The sequence below is a fragment of the Typopeltis vanoorti genome, chromosome 2 (genome assembly GCF_054136105.1).
Source record: "Typopeltis vanoorti isolate ZY-2024b chromosome 2, IOZ_Tvanoo_1.0, whole genome shotgun sequence".
Classification (NCBI taxonomy): Eukaryota; Metazoa; Arthropoda; class Arachnida; order Uropygi; family Thelyphonidae; genus Typopeltis; species Typopeltis vanoorti.
The window spans coordinates 91490945-91513933 of record NC_143550.1 but is presented as its reverse complement, the minus strand read 5'-3'; the positions used below and the strand labels follow the sequence as shown (position 1 = coordinate 91513933).

The 22989-nt window shown below is 33.4% G+C and overlaps 1 protein-coding gene across 1 annotated transcript in view; it reads left to right on the top strand.

Annotated features, from left to right (window-relative positions):
* The window catches only part of Itpr (Inositol 1,4,5,-trisphosphate receptor), a 1112489-nt gene that overhangs the window by 776085 nt on the left and 313415 nt on the right, over positions 1–22989 (top strand). The window contains exon 41 of the mRNA XM_090401920.1: positions 8661–8856. Within this exon, the coding sequence (XP_090258046.1) occupies positions 8661–8856 (196 nt within the window). The remainder of the gene's footprint in view (positions 1–8660; positions 8857–22989) is intronic.

Below are 22989 nucleotides of genomic sequence, written 5' to 3'. Positions count from 1 at the left end.
TGCAAAAATCAAATGCAAATATAACATTTTTAGCATCTTACATACACATTTGACATGCCACATTATCTCATATTTTTATATAGATAGATATATTGTTATTGTACATTTGCAGTACAAGCACATGAAACGTAAAACAATTAGTAATAAAGAAAGAATTAAAAACATAAAAGAAGTTTAACAATTTATAATGAAGGATATGTTTCAATACTGCTACCCAAATGTGTGATTTTTTTCCATTAAAATATAAAAAATAACAAAAAAGAAATAATAAATAAAAATTAAATACATTTCTTTTAAGATAAAATCTTAGTCTTAAAACATTTTTAATTTACTTTCGTTATTTCACCCCCCCCCCTCAACAAAACCTATGGCCCCCAAGGGGACCGTGGCCCATAGTTTGAGAAGCACTGTTCTAAGCATGGGCAGATTTAGGATTTGTATATAGTTAAGAGCTGGTTGGGTGTAAAACAACCTCTTGAATGAAAGAGAATGTCAACTTTCTTGGATGCTGAATAGGCTATTGATGTGATGTGTTTATGCCAGTAGAGTCTAGAAGTAAATGTTTAGTCCAAGCAGAGTGATCTGATCTTGTCTAGTGATTTGTGTTTTACTGAGAGTAAGGGTAGATGACCTATCAGTTGGTCATGAAGTGTTCATGTCCATTTAAATATGAATGTTAAGGGAACACAGTTAAAATAACATGGATAAGAAATGCAAGCCATCTACATTAAGAGGTGTAATAACCCTTCACACTCAAAAGAACACTAAACCAGATAAACTGGTGTTTGTATCTGCATCTCAGAGCCAGACTACTTAAAAGCAAGAAATGTTCTACAGTGTTCCAGATAGCTCTAATTTTATACACAGTAGGTTATATCTTTCATCCTTTTAACATACAAAGAAACACCAATTTTTTTAATATCATATTTACTCAAATATAACTCGCACTTTTTTCCCCAAAATTAAAAAATTGTGGTGCGAGATATATGCGGGGATTTTCGGAAACTAAAGTTTTTCAGGAAAAAACAAAATTGGCATTTATAATTAATTTATCAGTATTCGTTATAATTTATAATTGCTCACATTATTTTTAAAATGAATGCATTTAAATTTTGATTATCAACATTATTTACACGATTAGCCAGTAACCTTCATCCCACAATATATTTCAATTTTTTAGCAACAATGCTTCTGCAATTAAATTAATTGTTTCTGGTGAAATCATATCCTAAGCTCTCAAAATTCAATTGCACAACAGTTCTAATGATGGCCTCTTAATTTTAGTCCCCCCACCCGTGCGATCCAAGATCGAGTAGAAGTCAGTGCTCTCATTCGCACATTTCCTCTATTGGTTCCTTCTATTTCTATACATATGATGGCGGGGCATTAACAAAAGATCATGCAACAGCGAAAAACGCAAACTAATGATTGTTAAGTTGAAATGCTGATTCTCTTCAACCAAATTCCAAAATATCTGAAACTGCCATAACAACATTCACTATCTATTTCTTAAAGTTTTAAACTTTTTTTTGTGTGTGATGCATATGCTTTTTAATTTCTTTTTTCTTAAAGTAAAATCAAGGATGCAAGATATACACGAGGGCGAGTCATATTCAAGTAAATAATTCAAGATTTTTTTTCTCATCAAAAAAAAATAAAAAACCTACAGATGAGAACAGGAAATTGTTTTAATCGTTAATTAGCTTGTATGTTGGAATAATTGATATGTCCAAGTTTTAAAAAGTTCAATGTTTGTTCTAAATTATTTTATATTTATTGTTTATTTTTAATCATAGAAATCAAAATCACTTCACAGAATAAATGCTTTAGTTTCTGGAGTTACCTAGCTTTATTAGCAGAAAACAAAACAAATCTATGCATGTCACAATATTTCTAGAATTCATGTTATCTTCAGTACTCTAAACTAGAGTTCCCTCCTCCCACACCCATTTCCTATAATAGCTCATTAAGTTTTTTGCTGCGTGGCTCCTGCTCATAAAAGATTTATTTGTTAGTAAACCAACAGTAAATTCATACTGTGAGTGGGCTAAGGATGTTTTTTTTTTTTCAGTTCTTACTGATTTTATATATATATATATATATATATATATATATATATTAAAGATACCAAGCTATTTTAAACCTGGTTTTAATCCATTTAATCCAATATATATATATATAATATATATATAAATAGATAGATAGTATTTTTATGCATGATAATAACTAATAATTAAGGAATTGACAGCATACACTAGAAATATAAATTAAATAAACTTTAATATATACTTTCCGATATTTTGGCAAACGTCATGTTGCCATCTTCGTGGGAACTTAATACAAAGACAAGTGCACACAAGTACTACATAACAGCAAATGAGAACTGAAGCTAGGAAGCTACCATTTTCCTAAAGTTCTGACGGTGCCCCCTGGCGGGCTATATTGGTAGTTCTTGGCTTTTGGGCTGAAGTTCTTATGATAAATGTTTCCCAAATTTGGGGCAGTCTCATGCATCCAAATTTGTTGAGGTTTGGCATGTTCCTAAGGGCTGAGGCTGATTCCATGAATATTCATGGATATCAATATATGAATATATTCATGGAATCAGCCTCAATCCTGTACTTCCTTCAATTCTAACTGATGACTTACAACTCAAATAAAGACTAAGTATTGCTTGATATAATGTCCCATTGACAGCATATAACTGTAGCATTTCAAATAGCTTCTCTCTTGGCACCTTGTCATATGCCTTTTCCAGATCTACAAAACTTAAATATGCATCTTTGTTATATTCCCATGATTTCTCAACTATTTGTCCTAAAGTGAAAATCTGATCCTGAAAGTTTCTATTTGGTCTGACTCCAACTTGTTCTTCACCAAGCTTCTCTTCCACAATTCTTCTCAACTGTTTCTCAAGTATACTTGCATATATCTTACCAGGATCACTCAGTAGAGAAATACCTCTGTAATTCTCACATTAAGTTTTATTTCCCTTTTTATATATGGGTACTATGAGAGCTCTACTCCAATCATCTGGAATTCGTCCTTCTGTCCAGACCTTCTGAACTATGCAGTGCAGCCACTGTAAGACTTTTATACCTCCATACTTGAGCATTTCTGGTTGAATATCATCTACTCCTGCTACCTTTCCACATTTCAGGCTTTTGATGGCTTCAAGTATGGATATGTATTCCTGGCTGCATGCCTGGTCAGTGTTTTTTGCCACTGTGCTGTGTTCACTGCTTGTTTCATTTAGCAATTTTTCGAAGTAATTACTCCATACTTCAAGAATATCTTTTTCTCCTATTTTCATGTCACCTTTATTATCTCTAATTACAGGAAACATTTTATTTCATTTGTTGAAATCTTTCTGAGGATGAACTGTTGTTGGATCGTACTTCCTTGTTTTGATCCACCATCTTGTTTTAACTCTGTTCTTAAACATGTAATAAGTAGGTGGTTGATTACTAATTTAAATATAGAGAAACTTATATTTTTAGACTGCGCCACTCTATATCTAGATTAGTCTAATGAAATGTAGTGAAATCAAGCATCAACTAAATTTATATCAATATTATTTCTTACATAGACCGAGTTTATCTCTTATGTTTGAAGCTCCCGCTAGGTCCGATAATTTCATGAACGGTGCAGTAAAGGAGATTCAGGCAAATACAATTTTAAAATCATCAAAACAAAACATTTAATTCTGGGTTATATATTATACATATAAACTCAATTCTGAGAACAAGATAATATAAATGTCTTAGCTTAAATGGTCACAACATCTTACAGAATCAGTCTATGGGCATACTGCTATCAGACTTATAGCTTTCACAATATCAAAATAACTTTTAATAGAGTTCAATATCACAAAATCTCTTAGTAACAAATTTTACCATTATCACACTGTCAGTAAAGTCTCAATACATTAATGGTGGCAACAACTGCTTCATGAGTATACACTTTCATACTTCATACTCCAGCTGATTTCAGCAAAAAATGTTACAGTTAATGTGGGGAATAACAGGAGGAATTATACATATATCTCTGCACTGAAGTAACATAAAATTGGACAGTTCTTACTGGATAAATCCTTTGCTCATCAATTTCACTATGGACACACTTTATAACTATATTACTTAGCACACTATGGCAACACTATTAGAATAAATCTTCTCAATGATAACTGAACTATTAATGGTCTCACTTCACATGTATAGATGTACTTGGATAAAGGAAAATGCTCATTCCTTCTTTAACACTATTCGACCAATTCAGCTCTCTGTTGATGAAACTAATGGAACATAGTAATTCTGCATGTTCAATTGCTTATTACTTTCCCAGTCCTTAAATAGTCCAATTACAGCACTAAAGTTCTAGACACAGCAATCCTTTGCATTCCTTTGCTGCCTCTCAGTATTCCCCTCGTCTCTCTGTGCTATACTCAATGCTCTCGTGTTCCAGCATGGTTGGTCCTGAAAAAGCGAAGACCATTTTATTTCATTTGTTGAAATCTTTCTGAGGATGAATTGTTGTTGGATCGTACTTCCTTGTTTTTGATCCACCATCTTGTTTTAACTCTGTTCTTAAACATGTAATAAGTAGCTGGTTGATTACTAATTTAAATATAGAGAAATTTATATTTTTAGACTGCGCCACTCTATATCTAGATTAGTCTAATGAAATGTAGTGAAATCAAGCATCAACTAAATTTATATCAAGTTTCCTGTAATTTATATAAAATGTTTCCTGTAATTTATATAAAATTACAGGAAACATTTTATTTCATTTGTTGAATATTGCTTGTGTTTCTGAATAGTAATTCTTGATACAATTTAATATGTATTTGTCGAATCCTCTGTTTTCTAGAATTTTAATGAGTTTGCTTTTGTTTATCTTAGGCATTTCATTTCAAAAGCATTGAGTTTATCCGTTCTTTTTCCTTAACATCCAGCATTCTGAGCCATAGAGTGCTGTGGGAATTATCATTGTTTTATGTATCTTTAATTTGAGTTCTTTGCTGAATCTTTTATTGTTCCATATTTTTTGTAGTCTGCCCATTGTTATCCATCCATTATTGATTCTGTGTTTGATGGTTTTAAAATAGTCTAGATCTTCAGTGATCATTAATGCTAGGTAGTTGAACTGCTTTACTTTTTCTATATTATTGTTTCCTATTTTCATTTGGATTGCTTCCCTTTTTCTTCCTATTACCATTAGTTTTGTTTTACTAAAATTGATTTTCATATTATATTTGTTACTTGTTTGATGCAGCTTAGTCAGGATGTTTTCTAATTTTTCTTGGCTGTCTGTAGTGATAACTATGTCATCAGCATACTTTACATGTGTTATATTTCTTCCATTTATAGTTATGCCTTCACAAATCTGTAGTCCTTCGTCTACTACTTCTTTTAGGTACATGTTGAATAAATATGGTGACAATGGGCAGCCTTGTATGACTCCTTTTTTAATTGCTATTTGATCTGTTTCTGTATTTTTGTAATTCACTATTGCTTGTGTTTCTGAATAGTAATTCTTGATACAATTTAATATGTATTTGTCAAATCCTCTGTTTTCTAGAATTTTAATGAGTTTACTTCTGTTTATTGAGTCAAAAGCTTGTTTGAAATCAATAAAACAGAAGTAGATTTTTTTTATTTTTATCTCTCATAAGATCTACTAATCTTATGAGAGATAAAAGAAAACATCCTTATGAGAAAACATCCTGTTGAATGTGAAAATTGCATATATTGTGCTTCTGCTATTTCTAAATCCCATTTGCTCTTCTTCCATCTGTTCTTCATAGGAATGTTTAACTCTGTTTTGAAAAATCCTAATGAATATTTTATATTCATTAGGATTCTGGATGTGTGTGATCTGGCCTGTTCTCCATTCTGTTGGCAAATTTCCTTTCTTCAGTATTTTGTTGAACATTTCCCTTAGGTAATTTATTATGCTTTCTCTCCCTTTTTCTAGAAGGTCTTTTTGAATGTTGTCTATGCCTGGTGTTTTATTATTTTTCATTTGTTTTATTGCTCTATGTATTTCTTCATTTAGTATGTCTTTTGTGTCAGAAGTTTCTTCTGGGTTGAAGGCATCTTGATCTATGTTTTCTTCACCAGCAAATGTTTCTTGAAAATGATTAGTCCATATTTCTTTTATTGTTTCACAGCTACTTGTTGTGGTTCCATCTTTTTGCAATATTGAAACTGGGCTAGGTGAGTATGTTCTAGTTATCTCCTTAACTATTTCATAAATGGTCTTGAAATTATGAATCATGTTTTTTGTATGCTTTTTCACATATTCCTGCTTTTTCTTTTAAATATGTGATTTTTGCTAATCTGCATTTTTTGTCTATTTTTTCAAATTTTTGTATAATATTCTATTTTCTTCATTATCTTCTTTTGAGAGGTTAGTTTTAGATATCCTATTGGTCCACAGGGGTGTTTCATTTCCCTCCTACCACCCATTTCTGGGAGGCATTCCCCAATCTGCCACCTGGGGATGCATTTTCTAGGAGTTAAAGGTGTCCTCCAAAAGTTTATTATAGTGAGGGAATGTGTTACAATAGTATAGTGAGAGTCAACAGTATTAATATACATAAGTTAAATAATACAGACTATCCCATTGTACTCACATACATTAATTCCTGACTCTTAACCATTCTTTTATCTAAGTTACCAATCCTTTATCCACTCTCCTTAATTCAAGTAGTAATTTATCAATTACTGTTTCCAGATACCTTTGTAAAATCTAAAAATTATTTATATGCATCTCTTTACCTAATATAATCTCCCATATTATTGTAAAATCTTGTTGAAACAACAGATAATTTACACTCTTCCTATTTCAAGTAATTTACAGTTCCGTTAAATATGCATCTTTTATCCAGAAGGAGGAGAGATCATAGTTATTACTATTAATTGAAGCAGAATAACTGCATTGATTGTGGAAAGATTAGATGAACAGTAAAATTTTTATTGCTCAGATAAAGGACTTCTCTTAGGATGGCTATTTTCTAGTTTTTAATGCATGTAGAATAACATTTTCAAATAACTAATTACATGATAATTTATATATATATTTCTATATACATGTAAACAGAATATTTGTAATACACTGGTTTCTATAAATTAAGGAATGAATAGAAAGTCACAATAACTCAAAGTGTATGATGAATTTTTATACAATTCAGCAGAGCGATATGATTTGAGATGCGAAAAAAAAACACCCACAAAAATTCTAAATAAACTTTTTAATTCAGTAATAAATGGTTGCATGAAGACAATGGTAAAAAAAGGTCAAAATGCCTCAATAAGGAATGTGGCCACCCTCTCACGCAATACAGTACTCACAACAATGTTTTGTACTGTTTATAATGATATTCATGAACTCATTTGGTTATAAAAGCCATTCTCCTAAAGAGGCAGGGAGGGGTTGCAGCAGCCTCTACCTAGAACATCCTAGACATGCTCAGCAAGGATTAAGTTCAGAAGACTTGGCTAGCTAGTTTTGTTCTCTTCTTGAAGATGTTGGTCCACAAGTTTTGATCAGTGAGGATGAGCATTATCATGCACGATAAATGCCTCCCCTGTTGCTCTTGTATATGGCTGAACTTGGTTGCCAGGAACTATGAGTTGCAGCATTCATGGTCCTACTAGGAACACATGTACATTAATGTATCCACCCATCCACCTTACCAAACCATCATGCTATTTCCACCATAAGTGTCTCTTTTATGGATATTAGAGGGATGATAATGTGCCCCTTGATTATTTCCAGATCAAAGCATGCATGGTATTGCTTTGTAGAGCAAATCAGGACTCATCTATAAACACTACTAACCCCATTGGTCTTGGATCCAATTAACATGGAGCCTGGCCCATTTGAAATGTTCTTTCTGTGGTGTGGGAATAGGAGCACGCAGACACCAGGTCATCTTCATGAAGTCTTCTGCACACAGTGGAAGCAGATACCAATGTTCCTGTAGCCAATGCAAGGTCAGATTATAGCTGATTCAATTTGAGGTAGCGCTCCTGTTTCAGTGAGCAAATAATCAGAGATATCAGTCACCCACTGCAGTTGTAGCCTGTGGTCCTCCTTCACTATCTCTGGAGTGCTGTTTGTGGTTGTTGTAATTGGTTCCACAGTCTGTGAACAACTCACTTGCAACCATCTGGCTACCTTTGCCTGATTTTGGCAAGCCTCTAGCCTTATGATAAGCTAGACACCTGTATTCACCAGTTAAATGATGTCTTGCAGCCATATCTAAGAATTTTACTATCACAAAATGTCTTATTCCAATTCCAAACACAAAATGAAAAACTCTTCAAAATGCCACCTTTTATGCCGTTGCTGATTTGTATATCACTGATAGTGCTACTCATTTATATGATCACCAGACTCAGCTTCACATTTTTAATTCACATTTTTATATAATGTGTGTATGACTTTCATATGCCCCCCCTCCCCCGAATTATCATGATTTTCTTAATTTATGGAAACCAGTATAGTATGCTTGGTGTGTGTGTGTGTGTGTGTGTGTGTGTGTGTGTGTGTGTGTGTGTGTGTGTGTGTGTGTGTGTGTGTGGATATAGATAGATCGATTTGTTTCATTTATTTTTATTTTTTTTTCTATTTTTATTATTATTTTTTTAAAGAAATCTATGCTACAAAAGCTTACAACTGGAAATTTTTCTGAGAAGTTCTTCAAAGTGTTTTTTGATAAAATGAAAATTGCCCAACAAGAAATCAAGTCAACTGTTACTGTAAATACAGCAGAAATTGCAGCTAGGGCTGGTGAAGAGAAAGATGGTTTGGGAAAGGATTTAGGAAAGGAAGGACGCAGAATTAAAGGTTGGTGTATAGTTTCACCACTCTAATTTGCTTTTATGTGCTTTTTTTTTTCCACTAACTGTTAAATCTGTGTAACCAAACTCAGTATTGTAGTAAGTTTTTGGCTCTGAATTGAGTTTAATTTTATTACCTTTGTTAATTGTTAGCCCTAACATAGTCACAAACTCACTTCATGATGTCTCTCTTCCTATCTGCACGCTTCATTTCTGGTTTGTCTGTTTTAATTATGCATATTGTTAACATGCTCTTTTTTTTTTTTTTTTAACAAATAAATAACACAGGCTTGATTTTAAAAAAGCCTCTACAAGTCTGACATCCATGAAGAAATTTTAACATAGGTCTTGCTAACCAAGTGATGAATTACTATTCTATATATAAAAAAAAAATGGATGGTAAGACCCCTGGGCCTGAAGGCATCCAATATGTAACTGGGGAAGAACAGAGAGCTTCCACAAGTAGAACCAGTTGTTATGATGTGTGCGGGTCAAATCCAGAAAGAAGCTTGGTCGTGGATGTTGCTGGTTAGAAAAAGGAGGCTCCTTATTTCACAAGAACCCACAACATTGGAACTTGGAATGTTAGAAGTATGAACCAAGGTGAGCTGAAATAATGAAAGAAATGGAGTGCAAGAAGTTGGATATATTGGGGATAAGTGAACTTAGATTAACAGGAATGGGCCATTTTCAGTCAGGGTGTATTACTCAGGACGTGAGTAATGTATATGGTGTATTACTCATGACGTGAGACAAGTCATAAAAATGGAGTGTCTTTCTTACTCAGGAAAAAGATGGCCAGGTATGTATTAGGCCATAATCCAGTGAGTGGTCTCAGAATCAGACATCCAATGAATATGACCATTTTACAGCTTTATGCACCTTCCAGAGGTACCAGAAGAAGACAGAAGAATTTTATGGCAAGTTACAAGCAGTGATAAATGTAACACTGAAGCGAGATTTATGGCTGCTTATCAGAGATTGGAATGCAAAAGTGGGAGAAACTGAGGAACAAGGAATAACAGGTCATTTTAGTTTAGATATTCATAACACTGCAGGGAAGAGACTACTTGTGTATTGTGCAGAGAATTCTTTGTTAGTTGCTAACGCCTGCTTTAAACAACACAAATGGAGATTGTACACATGGATATCACCTGGTGGACAATACAGAAATCAAATTGACTATATACTTGGAGAAAGAAGATGGAGAAATGCAATTCAGTCTGTCAAGACCTTTTCAGATGTAGACTGTGGAACAGACCATGAATTATTAGTGGCTGTGATACATGTGAAATTACGAATTTTGAAAACAACACAAAAGTCAATGAGATGTGATCTTGGAAACATACCGGCCGAATACAATATTAGTATACAGAACAGATTCAATATGCTCAATTTGTGTGAAAGAGAACCAGATGAACTATGGGAAGAGATTAAAGATATAATCAAAACAGGAAAGGAGGAAAATGAAGGCCACAGGAAATTTGCAGGAAGTATGGCATTTGAATGCACAGTTTCAATGACAAGCCACAAAGAGACAAGGGAAAATACTTTAACCAGGAATGCCATCAAATAGAAGACCAAAACAAGAAAGGAAAAACAAGAGATATTTTCAAAAAGATCAGGGAACTGACAGGGAAGTTCAATGCTAAGGTGACAATATTGAAAAGTAATCACAAAGGATATCTTACAAAAGCTGCAGGCATCAAAGAAAGATGGAAAAAGTATACAGAAGCCCTTTACAGAAAGCACTACAAAACTTCACTCTCCAGAGTGAAGTGAGGTGGGCACTGCAACAACTATCCAGTAAGAAAGTACGAGGAGGGGATGGAATACCTATTGAGCTGCTCAAAGCCCCAGGAGAAGAGGCAGTTAAAATTTTAACAGCTCTATATCAATGAATTTGGATCACAACTACATGGTCTAGGGAATAGAAAAAATCAGTTTGTATACCTTTATTGAAGAAAGGCAATGCAAGAGAGTGTAAAAATTGCAGAACTGTAGCATTGATTTCTCATGCAAGTAAAGTTTTACTTAAGATCATTCAGAAAAGACTGGAACCATTCATGAAGAGAGAAATGCCATATGAACAGGCAGTATTTCAAAAAGGCAGAGGAACAAAAGATCAGGTTGCTAATGTGAGATGAATAATAGAAAGAACACAGGAATATAAAAGAATGTCTACCTTTGTTTCCTTAACTATAGTAAGGCTTTTGACTCTGTAGATCATGTGAAACTGTGGAATGTGTTAAGAACAATGGGAGTATCAGAGCATTTCATTATCCTTCTGAGAAATCTTTATTATGAACAAGCAGCTACTGTCCGAACAGATCTTGGAGAAGCTGAGTATTTCACAATAGGTAAAGCGGTGTGACAAGGATGCTTTTTATCTCTGTACCTGTTTAAACTTGTACAGCAAATGCATTTGAAGAATGGCAGGGCTGAGGAGTCTTCAGTTGGAATTAAAATTGGTGGATGAAATATTAATAATTTGAGGTATGCAGATGATACCACCTTGCTAGCAAAATGCAAAGAAGATTTGGAGGAACTTATTATGAAAGTTACAGAAGAAAATGCTAAATATGGTCTTAAACTTAACCTCAAAAAGACAAAAGTTATGGCAACATGTGAACTTAATGATTTTGAAGTAGACGGGGAGAAAATAGAAATAGTTAACAATTTGTGATCCTAGGATCCTGAATTGATAAAGATGGGTATTGTACTGAAGAAGTTAGAAGAAGAAGAGTATTACTCTGAAGGAAAGTAATGACAAATTTAAGCAAGGTAAAGATAAAGTTAAAGATATTAGCCTCGCAACAAAAATCAGAATTTGTAAAGCAATGGTATTCTCTGTCGTACTGTATGAATGTGAAAGTTGAACCCTGAGAAAGAAGGAAGATAAATGCATTTGAATTATGCGTTTGGAGATCTTACTAAGAAAAATACCATGGACTGCAAAGCAAACCAATAAATCAGTGATAGACAGAATAAAATCAGATTGCTCCCTCAATGCTATGATCATCAAACAAAAATTGTCATTCTTTGGACATGTTATGCAAGCAAATGACAGTTTGGAGAAGATGATGATGCTTGCTAAAGTTGATGGAAGCAGGAGAAGAGGAAGACCAAGAATTAGATGGGTGGATGGAGTTAAAGAAGCAGCTTGAATGCGCCTGGAAATTCTGAAAGATATGGCCAGGGACAGATCTGAATGGAAAACATATGTTCATAGAATCACAGGGAGTCAAAAACGACTCGTTGGAACATAACAACAACAATAGAAAAAAAAATTGGGTTGTAAATGACCAAACATAATCATATCAGAAATACAGTGCTTCAAATCTAGAACCACAACAGTTCTGAAAATAGAGAATTTCTAGACAAAATTGTTGTATTTCATTTTAGATACTCTGCAATAAATAAAACTTTGCAGTTATATACGAATTAAGAGAACAAAGAGGTTTTTTTTTTCTTGTTTTCATTATATTATGAAAATTTTTTTTTTTTCTGTTTGAAAATAATCTCCACCCAAATTTATTATTTATTATAATTTCTTTGAAAACTAAAATTTGTTGATTACTGCATTTGCCATATTTCAGATTTTAATATTTGCAAATGTAAAGCTTTTAATTCTAAATGAATTTAAAATTTAGTTCATATAATTGGAGGTGTAATTAGAAAGTTAACACAATCATTAATAATCTGTAAAGAAAAAATATTGTTTGTACAAAATTACTGTAGCTTACATGTGTAAACTACAGTAATTTGTGTGTACTATTGTGTACATTAGAATTCATGCCTTCCATTTTAAACTTCACTTCATATCACCCTAAATCTTGGTATACTTATTTAGACTTAAGTTTAGTTTCATTAATGAAATAATTAAGATAAAATAATCTTACTGAAATAATTTTATTGAACTATAAAGAAAACCTGAAAACTTGCTTTTATTTTGTACTTCTGTAATTGTCTTCTTTAGAATACCACTGTCCTGGTAATGTTTATGCCACTAAGCACAGCTTATATAAAAAATATTTTATTCATAATTTTGATAATCTTTAGGCTCTTTCTGCATCACATATCTTAAAAACCCACCAAATCTACCTATAGTTCAGAGTGGTCAAAAGAGCAAATACTTTTATGTTATAGAGTGTAAGCACTTTCTACATTAGACCAAGAAAACTGCAATTATTTCCTCTCCCACCTGAAAAAAAGCGATAGCTGGCTATTCCATCATCTTCATGTTGGTCTTTTACCCTTAGTCTTCATTTTTTATATTCTTTTCAGTATTCTTTCTAAATTAATGTTTTTATATGTCCAAACCACGTCAAACACTAATTTTCTAGCATAGTCTGGTTACATTCTTAACAGCCATATTTCTTATTCTTTTTCTGCTTGTTTTTTGCAAACATTGTCTACAAGACTTTTTATCACTATCTTCTACTTATCATATCTCTCCACATCTCTGCTGCCTGAGATGAAATGAGCAAAGAGTAACTTCTATTAATCAATAGCATACACTGCATTCACTTTCTTAAATATAGGCTAGTAAAGTCTTGCTGCAGTGTTTATCTATCTATCTGTCTGCTTCATGTTTGTAAGAACTACCTCATTCTGGCAGAAGATTGCTGCACTCTGAACTCCAAAATGGACAGGAACAGGACAATACCAGGAATATCATCTAATCTTAGTTTAACTCCTCCAGAATGTAATCTGTAATTACAAGTTGACTGATATCTTCAAACACCTACATTGTATCACTATCCCCAGATATGCTGGATGCAAATATGAAACGTACTTGATCTTTACAATAGCTTGGTACAGGACATAGAGTATCTCACATAGCTCCAAATAGTTCTAGAAATTATATTGCTACTCTCACCAAAGAAATGCCAATTCAAAACCAGTCACTGGTTAAGTCTAAAGGTAAAATATTTACTCAAAAGTAGGTCATCAGAGTAATCTGAACAGGCATTCAATCTCATGCCACTGCAGCTCACACCATCTGACCTGTGAGGAATACCAATCCCTAGAAGCAAAGCCAACATACTTTCATTTTTGGAGCATTTTGCAAGTGGAACTCTAATAATAGCATGATGTAGGTATAGGCACTTAAACTTGACAGATGCACTCACCAAGTATTTCGTTTTTGTTAAAAGAAAAAAAATGTCAACAAGAGTTCATCAGCATTTCTGTCATAACAAGTGAAGCATTATAGAGGATCATGATGAAATCTTCCTATATATACCTTACAGTACTACAAAACCATACACAAAGCTAATGCAACATCCATCGATTACTACAGGTAAAATTCTTGTAGAAAGGCTTATACACTGGTTAAACATGATTATTAATTACTTAAGGAATTGACAGCGTATACTAGAAATATAAATTAAAACAAACTTTAATATATACTTTCCAGTATTTCCAATGAAGATGGCAACTTGACATTGCCGAAATATTGGAAAGTATATATTAAAGTTTGTTTTCATTTATATTTCTAGTATATGCTGTCAATTCCTTAAGTAATTAATAATACAGGTAAAATCCTATCTATGTGAACTCTCATCTTCAATGCAGCATAAAACAGAGCTTCCCATCATGTTACATAACTTGACAATAAGCCTGCACTTCTTACCAAAAGATAAACATAGTGACAGAGAGAGAGAGACAGGCATTCTGCTGTATTTTACCAATCCTTCTGGGAGCTGCTTAGACATATTCTCCACACAATGTGGGTTAAAGCAACTTCACTGTCTTCTATATATATATATATCATATACCAATATCTGTCATATCCAGTATGACAGATATTGTCATACCCAGTATGACAATATCTGTCATCTTATCCCAAAGAAAGATGACCTTACTAAACTAGGAAACTGACAGCCTATCTCTATTATAAATGCTTACTATAAAATAATATCAAAAGCCATTTGCCAGCAGACCCAAGCCTGCTCTAAACAATATAATAGATAGGTACCAAAGCTATTTTGTCCAAGGACGATCTATCTATCCACAAAAATCTACACCTTGATAATTATAGTTAGTAACAACAGTAAAACCATGGAGCTATTTTATTTTATTTTTATTAACACTACAAAAAAAAACAAAAAAACTTTTGACCACATTGAATATTCCTACATATTCAGCTGCTTGAAATCCTTCAGTTTTAGCCCAGGCTTCATTTAATCCATTCATATCTTATATGCTAATGTTTATCTTCAGCAGAAGTGAGCCAACTTAACAAACTCATCCTGATCTTTCTCACCAAGTTACAACCCTGACTCCCATATGCTGATGATATAACAGTTATGGTCTTTCTCTTACATAGACACAGCATACTAAGAATATCAAGTGGCCTCAAGAGCCAAACTAAATACACATAAAACTGCAGGACTGTGTTGTAGCAAGTGGAGAAGCCAAACCGACACCACTATAGGCCCATTGATTTGAAGATGTAAACACAAACTGGGGAATTCACTTAGGAAACACATCTTATGTGCACATGAAGTGGGATATGCTCTTAAACATTCCAAACAGGTACTGCAAAAGTGAGTGATATCACAAAATTCTGCCTCCATAAGAGGAAGAGCAATAATTATCAAATAGCTGACCATATCCTTTGGCATATATTGAAGATTCTAAACCCACTTCCCTGTGAAATTCTTCAAGGAAATCTGTCGATTCATATGGAACCAAACAAACTGCTTTCCTACTCCAAGCTAAGTCATTCTCTTAAAAGGGGGGGGGGGCAAAAATGTTGATATCCATTCACTACAGACAACACTTTGCACTCGTTTCTTCCATAACACCCCAACAACAGGAAATATATCTTCATTTCTGATATTGGAAGCCTCTCCCCCACCACCACACCCACACACACACACACACACACACACACACACACACACACACAACTTTAAGAATGACAACAACCAATAAATATAACAAATTCCTGTAGAGATGCTCTTCAGACATGAAAGAACTTAAATCTGCAGCACACACACAGCTGCACATTTTTCTTTTTATTAGATAATTTATGTATTAAGTAGTCTTAATAAAAATAATTTGAAAGAATAAGTTGAAAATTTTTTCACTGGGTTATACTACATTAAAGATGCCAAGAAAGTATATTCTTAGTTTAACCCTTCATCCAAATGTAAGCAAATAGTGTTTGTATGTGAAGTATCTTCATGACTTTGCTACTTGAATGGTTACACTATAAATTAAAGATGCCAAGAAATTATATTCTTAGTTTAATCCTTCATCCAAGTATAAACCTGGATGAAGGATTAAACTAATAAAGACTGGTCTACTTGTATACAGTTATGAATGACAAATATATGTTTTTTCTGCATTACTTCAACTTTGGTATCTCTTCTGGGTTTGGCTCCCATTGATGAGACCTCAATAAAGGTAAAAACTGATCTGGTAATGTCCCTTCCCATAAGTATAGTATTATGCACATCTAAAAGGTGTGTGTGTGCTTTATTTCTGGAGTACTAAGGCATGTAATGTGAAGTCATTAGCCTGCCTCTCTCTCTCTCTCTCTCTCTCTATATCTATCTATCTATATATATATATATATATATATATATATTTTTTTTTTTTTATGTTGAGCCCATACACAAGAGGTTGGTCTACTTGTATAACCTATAGTACATTAGTACCATGTATTGGTTATACAAGTAGACCAGTCATGAAGGCACTACATATGCATACATTGTCACTTGCTTGGATGAAGGATTAAACCAAGAATATAAGCTCTTGGTATCTTTAACACCTCTACCGGCTGAAGTGGATAAATAGTGAGACCGAATTGTACTTCTAATCCATGTTATTCAATAGTTCAATAGGCGTTACAGAATCGTATCCAGATTTAACTGGACATCTATAGACGTCCTGGCTAGTTGGGGGTTTAATTTAGGAAAGAAATTGTTAGTTGAATAGGGTTCCACCTATTCAACTTACACATATTTTGGATTATAAATTATTTTCAAAACTACTCACAAGACAATTGAAAATGAAAATGACTTGGAAGCATGTATATTTTTAGTGTAAAATAATAGAAACAAATAGCTACCTAAAAATGCCATGTATCTAAAATAGTAGTAAATCTGTTGTTCAAATGTGCAGCGATTTCTCTTTTTTTTTTTCTATGACAAGAAAATAACAAATAATAATGAGAAGGAAAATATGTAGTGTTTTCTTTTTCATTGAGTGATCTTTTCAAAATAAATATTATTTACAGTCTCCTTTCTTGCTTGCTTTGGTTTTTCAGAAATAAATGCACACTGGAATTATTTCCAGTGTTCAGCCAGGGGGGGTGCTTAAGGGTCAAAGCTTTATAACTGAGAGGAGACCTCCACATAGCCTTTAAAGGAATGCAGAGAACCGACCAGGGCTTCTGACCTAAGGTCCAATCCTCACCTTCTCATAGTTGGATACTGACTAAACGAGGATGGGCTGGCAATTTGAGATTTAGCCAACCAAATTGTATTCTTATTGGTTAAACCAAAATAAAAAATGATGGTACAACATGACAAAATTTCATGCCAGTTGGGGCGTCGCCCAGTTAAACAAGGCCCCTGTTGTTTTCACCAGCGAACCAGGACGAACAGCAAAAAGTCAGCTACTGGAACAAATCTGGAAACAAACCCCAACCCAACATCACCAGAGTTAAAGATCGGTACTATCAACGTAAGAAGCCTGAATGGCAAAGAAATGGAGCTAGCTGAGGAATTAGATAAGTACCAGATCGACATAATAGGGGTGACTGAAACAAAAAAGACCAAAACTGGTGAGATCTTTCTGAGCAATAAATACAATATGTTATATTCAGGCAATGACAATCAAGGAAAAGAAGGAGTAGCCATAGTATTCAACACAAAATATGAGGTTAATCTTCTTGAATGGCAGTCAGTCTCAAGTAGAGTAATGTGGGCAAATATGAGAATGGGGAACTGGACAATGAGACTTATTTGTGCCTATGGTACCACAGAAGATTCTACTAAGGTAGAAGTGGAGGAATTTTTTGAGGCTTTAGAAAAAGCAACTGACACAATGAAAAAGGAAAAGTTGGTCCTTGTTGGGGATCTAAATAGCAGAGTAGGAAATGATTGTGAGACATACAGAAATATTTTGGGAAAATTTGGAGAAAACAGCAAAGCTAATAATAATAGCAAATATCTGTTGGATTTCTGCTCAGGACATACACTGGTTATTACTAACACCATGTTCCAACATAAAAATGTGCACAAATTCACATGGAGAGAAGAGGCTAGGAATAAGAAAAGTCTCATTGACTATGTTATTGTTGATAGTGATGTTTTCTCTCCGGTGCAGGACACCAGAGTATACAGAGGATTTGAAATTGGAAGTGATCACTATTTAGTCTTGAGCAGGATAAAATTGAATTTCATATTCAAAAGCTCTCAGGGGACGCTGTAACCCCTAGAGAGCGCGTCCCTTGGGTGGCGGATAGGGGAGCCCACCATGTGTGTATGTGTACATGCGCATGCGTGTGTGTGTATATATATATATATATATATATATATATATGGTGGGGTGGTCCAAATATACTGAATAAGGACTCGTGGACCAACAGGGCCATAAGGGGCAATCATCTTGATTGTAAGGGAAGCGGCACTCCCATGGACCCCTAGCTGGATCTATCCTCTCCTTCTTCTACTTTGATGAAGACCCACTTACTTTAATCTTTCCTATAAGGCCTTATCAGCCAACTCTTCTTATTTTATGACCCTTGTGCTATTAGAGTACTCGAGGGCCATGGGGTCTTTTCATTTCTGGGCTTACAACTATGTCCGCTCTATAAACCTTACTATATTTCTTCTATAATTTACCCTTTCCCCTTCAATATATACTATTCCTCCTATGGGTTTAAATTCGGAAGAAGGCGAGTTCAGAAGCCTTAAGGTAGCAGCCCTGCCATTGAACTATTCCATCGTCAGGCTAGTCCCCTGACATGGAGAACATAACCATACTTGTAAGCTGACAGAAAAAGATAATCAGATTGAATCTGTGGGAAACGACCCTGGAATGGAAAAGGGAAAACGAAAATGAAAACGACAAAATATAATACACATAGCAAACTGGAATGTAAAAGGAATAGCATATAAAGAAATAGAATTAGACCAGTTATTAAATGAAAGAAATTTTAAAATAGCAGTAATCACTGAAACAAAAAAGAAATTAAAAGGAACTATGAGAACTGAAAATTTTAATGTGATATACAGTGGAGTCGACAGAGACCAAAGAGCACAAGCAGGAGTCATGATTTGGATTCATAACTCCCTTTCAAAACAGTTAAAACATTATAAATTATGGAATGAAAGAATAATAGAAGCTAGAATAAAAAAAGATAGAGGCTATTTAACAATAATTGGTTTATATCCCCCAGAAGAAGGAAGAGAACAGGATAATATTGATTTTTATAATCAGCTACAAAACATATATAGTAAAATAAATAAAAATGATTACATAATTTTAGCAGGAGACTTAAATGCAAGAATTGGAAACACGAAAATTAATAATAATATAGGAATACATGGAGAACACACTCTAAACAGAAATGGTAAAAAATTGATTGACTTTGTAGTTTATAATAACCTAAAAATAATGAATTCCTTCTATAAACATAAAGACATACATAAATATACTTGGGCAGCAAGAGGATGGAAATCAATATTAGATTACTTCATATTAAATGAAAAGACATCAAAATTTTCGCTAGATGTTAGAGTTCACAGAGGATATGAAATAAGCAGTGACCACTTCCTTGTTAAAATAAAATTAAGATTACCACCTAAATGGCTACAAGTAACAAGAACAGAAAGAAAAATTGAACATTTGTTTATAAAACTAGACTATTGAATGACACAAATGTACAATGGCTATATGAACAAAGAATTAACCAATATCTAGATAAAATAAAACAAAATGAAGAAATAGAAATAGAATGGCTTAATATAAAAACGATACTAAATGAAGCAGCAAATGAAAGCTTAGGAAAGACCAAAAAATTCAATAAAAGGAAAAAACTGATGATCTGGGTTGATACAATCAAAGAAATAATCAAAAAGATAAAAGAAGCCTATCACAAATGGTTAAGCAGTAAAAGATTAGAAGATGAAATAGAATATAAAAGAATAAGAGCCATAGCTAAAAGAGAAGTCAGAAAAAGACATAGAGAATCATGGAATAAATTTGTTTCTAATTTAGAACATGATTTATATAAAATAAGACCCAATGTATATAAGATTTTGAAACACCCAAATGCAGATACCAAAGAAAACATAAAATTAAACACTGAATTGAAATTAGAAGAATTTCTAAATTACTACACAGAACTGTGGACAGACAAATATTTTAAAAAAGACAACTGGCAAACAATTAACGAAAATGAAAAGGAAATAACTGAAGAAGAATTAGAAATCAGCCTGAAAGAAACAAGAAACAGAAAATCACCTGGAAAAGATAAGATTAGGTTCAGAACTATATAAATACGCAGGAACAAGATTCAAAGGAAGACTCTTATTATTTTTAAATAAAATTTACTCAACTGGTATCCTTCCAATAGAATGGAAAAAAGCAATTGTGATTCCTATCTTTAAGAAAGGTAATAGAGATGACCCTAAAAACTATAGATGTATCAGTATGCTAAATTCATGTTACAAAATATACAGCAGAATCTTAAATAACAAACTAATGAAATATTCCGAAAACTTTATTCTAGAGGTACAAAATGGATTTAGAAAAGGACGATCATGTATAGACCCAGCCTTCTGCCTAAAATTAATAATAGAGAAAAGAAGAGAATATAATTTAGAAACACATATTGCATTTATTGACTTTGAAAAAGCATTTGACAAAGTTAAAAGAAACATATTATTTAGCATATTAAAAGAAAGACAAATACCAAATAATATCCTAAAAGCTGTCACAAGTATATATGAAAATAATCAAATACAAATAAGATTAAATCATGAGCTATCATATACAAGAGAGATAAACCAAGGGGTCCGACAGGGATGTCCCCTCTCAGCAACTCTTTTTAATATCTACTTAAATGAAATAATAATAAAATAGAGTAAAAATTTACATCAAGAAATTAAACTTTCACCTACAGTTAACTTAAACACTCTCCTCTTTGCAGACGACCAAATAATAATTACAAATTCTGAAGATAACTTACAGAAAGCTCTTTTAAATCTAAATGAGATATCCAAAGATTATGGTATGATAATATCAACGGAAAAATCAAAAACTATGGCCTTTAAAGGACAAGATCTTAGAACAGGTGAATTCATTTAACTACCTAGGATGTATGATCACTTATGAAAATGAAAAGGATATAAACAGAAAAATTGCAAAATATTTAAAAATAACAGGAATAATTAACTCTATATTTAAACAAACCTAGTTCAAAAACAAACCAGGCTAAAAGTATACAATACATTAGCCCTACCGGTCTTAATGTATGGAAGCGAAATCTGGACAATAAAACAAAGACAAACAAAGATTAACAACAGCAGAAATGAAGTTTATGAGAAAAACTGCAAAGTATACCCTATTTGATCACAAAAGAAACGAAGATATTATGAAAGAATTAAACCAAGAACCAGTAATTGAAAAAATTAAAAAATATAAAAATAAATGGATTGAACACGTTCAAAGAATGAAAATAGAAAGATTACCAAAACAAGCCTTAAAGTACAAGCCATTAGGAAAAAGGAAACCAGGACGTCCTCTTAAACGATTCAATGATGACTTCTAAGGCCGGGACAGGCCATACTAGGCCTAAATCCTTGATACGTATGATGATGATGATTCAAAAGAATAACATGTAAGAAAGTTTCAAAGCGAATAAAAGTTGAGCAGCTCTCAGATGTGAACTGTAGACTAAAATACACAAAAATTATTGTAGAAAATATGAAAGAGCTTGAGAACAGGAATCAAATCTTGGAGATTCAGTGGCAAACTCTGAAGAAAACATTGATTGATTCTGCCAGAGAGGCATGTGGTGAGGTTGTCTGCAAGGATAAAAAAATCAGACCTCTCTGATGGACACAGGAAGTTAAAGAGGCAATCAAGGAAAAGAAGAATATATTATTTTTCAGAATATAGAGACAAATGCAAGAATGCTAAACACTGTGTAAAACTAGCTAAACAAAAGTCATGGGAGGACTTTGGCAAGAATATAGAAAATAAATATCAAGAAGGTGGCAAAATATTCTGGAGGTTGTTGAAGAAGCTTAGAAATGGAGGAAAGAGTGCTGTAAAAGGAGTTAGAGATGATAAAGGTGACATGAAAAATGGGAGAAAAAGATATCCTTGAAGTATGGAGTAATTACTTTGAAAATCTGCTAAATGAAATAAGCAGTGATGACAGCAGAGTGGTAAAAAACACTGACCAGGCATGCAGTCAGGAATACATATCCATACTTGAAGTAGAAAAAGCCATCAAAGGCTTGAAATGTGGAAAGGCAGCAGGAGTAGATGATATTCGACCAGAAATGCTGAAGTATGGTGGTATAAGAGTCTTACAGTGGCTGCACTGCATAGTTCAGAAAGCCTGGACAGACGGACGAATTCCCGATGATTGGAGTAGAGTTTTAATAGTGCCAATAGATAAAAAGGGAAATAAAACTGCATGTGAGAATTACAGAGGTATTTCCCTACTGAGTGTTCCTGGCAAGATCTATGCAAGTATACTTGAGAAACGGTTGAGAAGAATTGTGGAAGAAAAGCTTGGTGAAGAACAAGCTGGATACAGGCCAAATAGAGGCTGTCAGGATCAGATCTTCACTTTAGGACAAATAGTCGAGAAAGCATGGGAATATAACAAAGATCTGTATTTAAGTTTTGTCGATTTGGAAAAGGCATATGACAAGGTGCCAAGAGAGAAGCTATTCAATACACTGCAGTTATATGGTGTCAATGGGGCATTATATCAAGCAATACTTAGTCTTTATTTGAGTTGTAAGTCAGCAGTTAGAATTGAAGGAAGTACAGGAAGATGGTTTAATGTTAAATCTGGTGTGAGACAAGGATGTACATTATCCCCTCTGTTGTTCATTATATATATGGATCACATTATGAAGGAAAGTGGTATTAA